Raw genomic sequence first — 9469 nt, forward strand, 5'->3', positions numbered from 1 at the left:
TCACATGACATTGACGCTCTGGAAATGTTGAGTAGCTGCTGATCTCAGACAGTCGTTGCTCGGTGGATCCAGCACCACTCGCCCGTGGACAGCTCCCGCAGGACCGCTTTACAGGAACAGAAGGCTCATTTACGTGCCAACTCATTCTGGAAGTTTACAACTTGGAGAGGAATCTACTGATACTTCACTGCATGACACACGGGCACATTGCTTTTGGGAAAGAAGCCAAATTCACTGTAAGTAGATACGAGAATTTTGGAAATGATTTTCACTTCATTAAAATGTCTTCAGTGTGTTTGCTTGATTGTGTGTGTGTGTGTGTGTGTGTGTGTGTGTGTGTGTGTGTGTGTGTGTGTATAAATGCATTCAATAAAATGGGTATAACGATAGTAAATGCACCAAAACACTGTAGAAACAATAGAGAAGCTGGCTGATCGTTCGATCGAATAAATAAATAAATAAAAAATACATATCTTTAAATTGACTGTCATGACAGACAATTCTGTCTCATTTCGAGACGGCAGATTTCTTAGGGTGTTTGTGTGTCGCCTTCGATTTCAAACAGCGGACTGCCTTTACGGGGAAAACACAATGATTTCGTGTGATTCGTTGTCTTCAGGTGAACTGAAACTGTGTCGGGTTTGAACGGGTGTTTGCGTGGTGGATCTCTGCTGCTGTCTGAAATCAGAGACATGGCGACAAACAACACCAAAAGCACTGACGGACAAGTTGTGACGGAACTCAACGAAGCAAATTGATGTGCATGACCTTTGTACATGAATTTACATAATACATTTTTCCATTAAGTGTCTTGTTGAGAAGTGTAATTGTGTTGTGTGATGTGCTTATACAGACGCAATATGCATCAAATGACTGATGGCTTAGAAAAACCTGGTGAAATTCGTGTGCCACTTGCAATAACACTGGCCATTGCCTGGGTCCTCGTGTACTTCTGTATCTGGAAAGGTGTTCGCTGGACTGGAAAGGTGAGATGTCTTTGTTGGTCTGTCTTCAAGGATTCGGTCTGGAATTTGAGTGAGTTTGAAATGATTTCACCGCATTGAATGTAAAGCATACATGGTTGCAATTAACTTTGTGGGAGGAAGCAAAAATGCTCTGTGGGGTTTTTTGTCCCATGAAAGCAATGTACAATATTTCCAGCTTTTTTTAACAGGCATTCTCATGCTGAACAAATGCACATGGGGAAATGTTTGATAGAGAAATATATTTTTTTGCAGGTTGTTTACTTCTCTGCCACCTACCCATACTTCATGCTGTTCATTTTGTTTATTCGTGGAGTGACCCTGCCTGGGGCTAAAGATGGAATCATGTTCTATGTCACTCCTGATTTTGAGAAGCTGAAGCAGTCTGAGGTGATTTTACATGTTTAATCATTTAAGCAGGATCAAACAAACCCAATCTAGCTGCTAAACAGTTTCATTTTCCATCTCAGGTTTGGCTGGATGCTGCAACACAGATTTTCTTCTCCTATGGTTTGGGACTAGGCTCTCTTATTGCTCTGGGCAGCTACAACCCTTTCAATAACAATGTGTACAGGTATGAATGATACAGTGACATAATCTTTCAACATTTCATCAGTTAGAAAGCTCAACCCTGTTTCAGTGTTTCAGGCCCCTAAACTTTGATTTTCACCCTGACCATTTCTTTTTTTGTTTTTGCTTTTTTTTTTATGCTGTGAATAATGTTTGTTTGAACGAGCCAGATCTCTAACTGTGACTGACTGTGACCATGTGCCCATTATCAGACTTGACATTTTAGCATATGAATAGCGAGAATTACCATCACATCTAATTTGAAGTTTGGCTATATCACTTACATAATCCATCTTCTCCTTAAATGCTAAAATGATAGCTTTCAGATCAGTTAGGAGTATGACAAAGATGTTTATAGCACATTTGATGACAGATCCCCCCCCCCCCCTGTAGCTGCATCAGGTAATCTGTTCAATTTGAAGTTTTGGAATTTCACATTTTTATATCAGTTGAAGTATGAATTATTGTTAATTTCAGATAACACATTTTTTTTTCATGGCTTACACAGGTCCTGGTTTGGCGTTTTTAGCTTATCCAGAAGCTGTGACGCAGTTGCCCGTCTCACCACTGTGGGCTATTCTCTTCTTCTCCATGCTGCTGATGCTGGGAATCGACAGTCAGGTGAGAATATCACATATTCAAGCTCTGACCTAGAAACAGAAGTGAACGGGATCTGGTAGATACTTCAGATCTGCCAGCATCAGTGGCGGAGTCCCTGGCGACCACACAAGGAAACATAAGGAACATTAAAAACACTCAACTGGCCTTGAGCTCAATAAAATCTTCTGATGTTGATTTCTGCCTTTATGGCTACGTGCATTGATGATTTTAAACTGATGGTATGTTCTATTGTGATCTATTGCTATATTTTCTTCTTGCAACTATCAGTTTACAGAATGCTTCAATGTTTTCAAAAAATGCCATATTAAAACACCATTGCTGATGTTGTTTTCAGTTCTGCACAGTGGAGGGCTTCATCACTGCTCTGGTGGATGAATTCCCACGGCTGCTCAGGAAAAGAAGAGAGATTTTCATTGCATGTGTTTGCGTTGTGTCCTACGCCATTGGGCTGTCCAATATCACGCAGGTAAATCAATGAAGGAAGCAGATGATGAGATGTTTGACCAGAGGTTGTATATTAATATGATTGCAGGCTGCAGGGCCATGTATTGATTTTCTTGCTGTGTTTTAGGGTGGCCTCTATGTGTTTAAACTCTTTGACTATTACTCAGCCAGTGGAATGTGTCTGCTCTTCCTGGTGTTCTTTGAGTGTATCTCAATCTCCTGGTGCTATGGTGAGTCCTTTTTACGTCCTCTTAAAATCTGTATTTTACATTGTGCTTCGTACTTAGCATTGCATAGCATTATAAAAATGGACAGAAGTACTTTGGTTGTTAGTCATAAATAGTCATAAATTATCCTGTCATAAATAAACAACACAAGTGTATCCAGTGGGACTGGCCTGCAAAATGACAGCAACGCCATTACTGTTGCAAAAAATAAATAAATATATATAATTTTAACACGTTAAGGATTGTAAAATGAATCGCATGCGTTAACGCGTTAACGATGACAGCCCATATATACAGTATATATATATATATTCGTTTGCATAAATAATGAAGAACAATCAATTGCATTACTTCTACTTTTAATTTGAGATATTTTTGTTAATCGCATGTGATGAATTTTGAATTGGGTTGTCAATATAATATTATATAGGGTTGGATAATATAATGCAACCAACCAATCAACATGCATGCATGCATGCATCTAAATTTGGTAACCACAGTCCTATAGAAGATTACAAATATGTGTTGAAGATTATGTCAGTCATTGTTATGGCAAAGCAGATGAGCAGATCTACTTTGATCTTGGTTTGCCTATAGTTTCTATTTCTTTCTTGGTGATGCTACTATCATTTGGGACTGCTACATTACCCCTGCCTTTTTTTCTGCAAGTTTCTGGACATTATTCTTGATGACTTGGTTGTGAATGTAGTGTTAGTTACTGCCTGCTTTCTTTTAGAGTCTGGACCTTGAGTAACTACCATTGTTGACCCTGTATACAGTATATCCCTCATTAAGTCTGTTACTATCATTAGTGCTTCTGTTTTCTCTCTGTCCTAAACTAAAGCCAGTTGATTTCTCAATGTTTGCCACCTTCGCTGTCTGGTAGTGTGATATTGTAGGGAAGGGCCTGTTTTTCCATGGAACTTCTTAGTATTTTTTTACAATTGTAGTCCAATCTTTGAATCAGCAGCTGCCTGGGAAACTGCTGCTCATCATGTGTCTGATATACTAGATTTGGAATCTAGTTCAACTCTTTCTGTCCTTATTATGTGTTTACCCTCTTTACAAACATTCTATCACACTTGCTTTAATTGAATTGAATTGAATTACATTTCCATATCTGCTCTAGATCATGGGTACTCAATATGATTCTCTCATCTGGATATGTTTTTTTATTCATCACCTCCATGTTCTATGGGTAAACTTTGCTTTGATGATTTATAGTGGCGCGTAATGTTACCACTCTTTAACAATCACAGCCATCGCAGTACAAATGAAACATACACTCTAAAAAATGCTGGGTTAAAAAGGGACAAACCCAGCTATTGGGATGTTTTGACCAAGCGATTGGGTTCAAAACAACCCAACCGCTGGGTCAAAACAACCCAATAGCTGGGTTTGTCCCTTTTTAACCCAGCGCTGGGTCATAAAATGCTTAACCCAGCATTTTTTGGAGTGTAAGGTTTGCTGCTTCTTTCAGGAAAATAAATACATCTCTGTGCATGTCTGTACAGTCTTTTTCAAATGCATTCAGATGTTTTCAGATGTTTTCCTTGTCAATCGTCCTTTTCAAATGTCTCACAACAACAGTTAAGAATTGAAGGGGAGTGAAGGTTCTGGCTATCTTTTTGCTTTTTTACATGGTTCTGTTGCAGACATTTAACACATTCAGTTTTTTTAAAATATCCATTCATTTCAAGCCTTTATGCACATATGTTACACAGTCACTTAGGATTGATTTGGACTGAATTGAGTACCCTTGAATCCTCGGTACTGCTTCAGATAGAAAGTTGCAAGATAGATGAATGCAGTGAATTAATGCAGTCCCTTTCAAATTTCATCTAATTTCAGGTGTGAACAAATTTTATGATAACATCCAGGAAATGATTGGATACAAGCCTTGTCTGTGGTGGAAACTCTGCTGGGTTTTCTTCACCCCTCTAGTTGTTGGTGTAAGTAGCCTACTTTTTTCTTTTTCATGTGAAATTATAAAAGATAGATAGGCCTTTATAGTTGCCAAAAATATAACTTTTTGTTATTAAAAAAACTAATAAGTAAGCCCAGTCCAGGTGACAAAAAGTAACACAAAAGTAACATAATGCATTACTTTCCATAAAGAGTAACTAAGTAACGCAATGTAGTTAAGTTGCATTGTGGCATCCCTAGCCACTTTAGCATGTATAATGCATGTTAAAAACACAATGATTATATTTTGTAAACCCTGTTAAAATTAGACAGAAATGTAAGAATCAAAGAAAAAATGCAACATTTTATTGAATTTTAATTAATTTTAAATGTTTATTATGAAAATGAGATACAAATGTGCATTTACATGCATTTACATGTAGTTGTATATGTGTGATAAATGTTTATAATCACTGATCTTGGGTAACAACATTGACACATTGACAGTAATATGATAAGTCTGGTCCACATTGCAAGTTTTGACTGAGGATTCGCTGACTTTTTTTTATAACAATATGTACCCTGATTCCCTGATTGTGTAAAGCCCGCCAATCAGATTGAGCTGTTTTGAAAAAGCTCTCGCCACTTTTGTGACAAACATTAAAAACGTGATAAATAACAACTAATATGATAAAGTGCAAATTACTTTTAGAGGAACAAGTAATGATATATATATATACAGTATATGTTTATATATGTTATATTCATTGTTTTGAACAAATCTATTGATTTTGTCTAATCTAAATCTTGAAAGATGTTAAAAATAAAAAAAAATAAAAAAAAACAGTTGGAAACACAGGGCTGGCCATTCTGACAGATTATTTGATGTGTTTAAAAATCACTGTAACAGTGTAAAAGTGTAAGTTAGTCAAGTCAAGTGACATTTATTTTTATACAAGGGAGCACATAAGTTTTTCAGCCTGGTTCTCATAAGAGCACCTGGAGATTTGGTTTGGTCCTCACACAGCACATAGTGTGATCCATTAAATATAACTATACAAAAAATAAATTAATAATAATGATAATAATATTGTGGTTATTTATTTTTGTTTTTTTAAATAAAATAATAATGTGTGATAATACTATTAAGTATTTAATATATGAATTTTCATCATATTCTAACTTAAAATCGGCAGGCTTTTAGTTTGGCGGGTTGCCGGCAGGTAAGTATATGCGCTGCCGGGTTTGTCTCTGCCGATTGAAGAGTGTCAGTGAATAAAATGTCACAGTTTTGCATTGTGTTTTGAAAACGGCAGCAGATTTATGCTTTCATTTCAAATAGAAATCTTATACAGTATTACAGTTTGTCTTAAATGGTAATTGTGCATTAACAGCTGTCAACCATGTCGGTATCCATTTTTTATTTTGGTCGCCCATGCGCACCTGCGTACCACTTATGTCCACCTCTGTTTATATAGTGCTTTATTACAATACATGCTCTTTTTTTTATGAGAGCAATGTAACATTAATGAACAAGAAAATAACTGTCAATTTAGCAAAGTTCATCATTTATGAAACAAGTTCAATTTAGCTATAAGCCCCCTTACGAAAAAGAAGTTTATTCAAGTGTGCTATTAGTATACTTCTTTTAACACTAAAACTGCCAGGGGTCGCTGTATACCTAAAAGCGCCAGCGGGTAAGTTTTACCCGTGCACATGGCAACTGTATTTATATGGCTAAAGAACATATTATTTCACTGTATTATGCTACTGTCTTCACTAAGAAGTGTCTAGAGTCATGAAATGATTATGTCTAGTCATCAACTATATTTTTATCCTGTTGTTTTATGTTCAAGACTTTTTAATGCAGGCTACACTAATCCATAAAGGTCAGTAGCCTAAGCTAAAAAAACAAGTCTGCACTGACAATGGGAATTAGAAGGTAATAGCCTAAATATGTGGGTGGTTTAATATTATAATACAATGTCATTAATCAATATATTAAGATAACCCATGTTATGAATGACTAAAACAGACTATAGACAATAATGAGCAATAATAATTCACCACACTGCATAGGATAATGCAATGAAAAATTCAAGTGCACAACTTCACCTAAATATTTATTAATTTGTTTAGTTATATAAATTGTAATTTGAATAAGAGAACAACACCATTAAACTTTGGGTAATCAAAAAATGGTTTTATTCATTACATCATATAGATCTGATTTTTTTCTTCTTCAGGAAACGGCCAGACTAGAATAGCAACACAGTAGCTGACAATAAAGGATATGGCAAGACAAAAATTTAATAATTAAACCAAAGTTTGACCAATTAGAGTAACGTTTGGCTAAAACATATAAATATAATTTCTGGATCACTGTCAGATGCTGAGCTGACCCCGGACGCATAACTTACCATCAGACTCTCCATCACTCATGGCATTTAGTGTTTCTAATACCTTCCTTCCATAAATCGCCTTTTTTTTGTCTTTTTGACTTTATTTATGAAACTCATAACCGCTAAATCAGTGAGTTAAAGGCGTTGCCCATAAATGTACAAAGTTAAAACATAAGCGGCAAGAATACATGCATTATATAGGTGGGTAAATTTGACCCGCTTGGCGCTTATAGGTATAAATGCCCTGTTTTTTTTTTTTATCTGGTTTTATCTAAATCATTTTTAACAACATTGGATTGTAAATTACATAATTTTAGTAAAAGTCAATGACTGGGAGACTTGAATGTTTTATTTTAAATCTGTTATGTACATTTGAAAAACAGCCACGGGTAAAATTTACCCGGTTCTAGTGTCAAACTAAACATAGGAAAGTATACTTTCAGTCTACTTTTTATGTACTTCTCAGAAATGTGCTTTATGTCCTTCTCAGAAATATAGTTAAAATAAAGTATTTACTTAACTTATACTTATGCTTATGCTATAATGCTATAGCTACTTGTGCTCCGGGAATCCATGTTTTCATTGTTATACAGTAGGGGGCGCTTTTACACATATTCTGTAAGTTTGAAACATTTGAAACAACAGATGGTTCCACATGTAATGTAACATGATCAGACATAAAACAGCATCAAAACTGTGTAATGTTGTGGAATAAAATGTCGACCCATGAAGAGCTTTGGGGTGTTGGTCGACTCCATCTACGTTTGGATTATCGTTCTGAATCCAATTCATGGTCTTTTTTTCAAATAGTCTTTGTTCAAAATGTTGTTTATTTATTTATTTATCTTTTTATTTATGAAACTTACCCACATTCAAGCTTTTACCAAAAAGAATTCATGAAGCTAGAATAAAATGTCTTTGTTTACAAGCAGATAGTTCTTTATTTTGATGTTTGTATGTTCAGATATTCATATAACAACATACTGTATATACAAATTAATACCTAAATAGGGACATAGTAGTATACTTATAGTATAATGTAAAGTTCACTTAAATAAAACTTACCAGTATACTTGCAGTATAAAACTACTAAACTACTAAACTGAGATTGCACTTCAAAGTGTCTTAAAAATGCTACAAGTATTTATACTGAACATAATTATAAACGCAACACTTTTGTTTTTGCCCCCATTTTTCATGAGCTGAACTCAAAGATCTAAGACTGTTTCTATGTAGTTTCATTCTTCAGCTCAAGTCAGATAAGAATCAGAATCAGAAGAATCAGAATGAGTTTTATTGCCAGGTATGTTTACACATACAAGGAATTTGTTTTTGTGACAGAAGCTTCCACAGTGTAACAGAATGACAGTGACAGAACAAAAAACACAGATAATGACTGAGTATGAGTGTTAGATAAATAAGTGTATGAGTGTATAAATAGTGTGTGTTCCACAGTTATTGTTAAGTGTTCATGAGATGGATTGCCTGAGGGAAGAAACTGTTCCTGTGTCTGGTCGTTCTGGTGCTCAGTGCTCTGTAGCGTCGACCAGATGGAAAGAGTTCGAAGAGGGAATGTCCTGGATGTGAGGGGGTCCAGAGTGATTTTGCCAGCCCTTTTGCTCACTCTGGATGAGTACAGTCCTTGGAGAGAAGGGAGGGTTGTACCAATGATTCGCTCAGCAGTCCGGACTACCCTCTGTAGTCTTTTGAGGTCAGATTAGGTAGCTGGGCTGAACCAGACAGTTATAGAAGTGCAGAGGATGGATTCAATGATAGCAGAGTAGATCTGTTTCAGCAGCTCCTGTAGCAGGTTGAACTTCCTCAGCTGGCGAAGGAAGTACAACCTCTGCTGGGCCTTTTTCACAATGGAGTCAATGTGAGTGTCCCACTTTAGGTCCTGAGAGATAGTGGTGCCCAGGAACCTGAATGACTCCACTGCAGTCACAGAACTGTTCATGATGGTGAGTGGAGGGAGAGCAGGGGGGTTTCTCCTGAAGTCCACAGTCATCTCCACAGTTTTGAGCGTGTTGAGCTCCAGGTTGTTGAGACTGCACCAGACAGCCAGCTCTTTAACCTCCTGTCTGTAAGCAGACTCGTTACCATCCTGTATGAGGCCGATGAGTGTGGTGTCGTCTGCAAACTGTGCAGTCGTTGGTGTAGAGGGAGAAGAGCAGTGGGGAGAGAACACAACCCTGAGGAGCTCCAGTGCTGATTATACGGCTGCTGGATGTGTATTTTCCCAGCCTCACTAGCTGCTGCCTGTCTGTCAGGAAGCTGGTGATCCACTGACAGACAGAGGTGGGCACGGAGAGCTGAG

The 9469-nt window shown here is 36.8% G+C and overlaps 1 protein-coding gene across 1 annotated transcript in view; it reads left to right on the forward strand.

Moving 5' to 3' along the window:
* Positions 1–839: 839 nt before the first annotated feature.
* LOC107566177 (sodium- and chloride-dependent GABA transporter 1-like) overlaps positions 840–9469 on the forward strand; it is a 10337-nt gene continuing 1707 nt past the window's right edge. Inside the window, exons 1-8 of the mRNA XM_016251555.1 lie at positions 840–986; positions 1239–1373; positions 1454–1557; positions 1927–1955; positions 2062–2174; positions 2509–2640; positions 2746–2848; positions 4697–4797. Of these exons, the coding sequence (XP_016107041.1) occupies positions 840–986; positions 1239–1373; positions 1454–1557; positions 1927–1955; positions 2062–2174; positions 2509–2640; positions 2746–2848; positions 4697–4797 (864 nt within the window). The remainder of the gene's footprint in view (positions 987–1238; positions 1374–1453; positions 1558–1926; positions 1956–2061; positions 2175–2508; positions 2641–2745; positions 2849–4696; positions 4798–9469) is intronic.

Source organism: Sinocyclocheilus grahami, unplaced genomic scaffold, assembly GCF_001515645.1.
Source record: "Sinocyclocheilus grahami isolate Dianchi unplaced genomic scaffold, SAMN03320097.WGS_v1.1 scaffold1054.1, whole genome shotgun sequence".
Taxonomy (NCBI): Eukaryota; Metazoa; Chordata; class Actinopteri; order Cypriniformes; family Cyprinidae; genus Sinocyclocheilus; species Sinocyclocheilus grahami.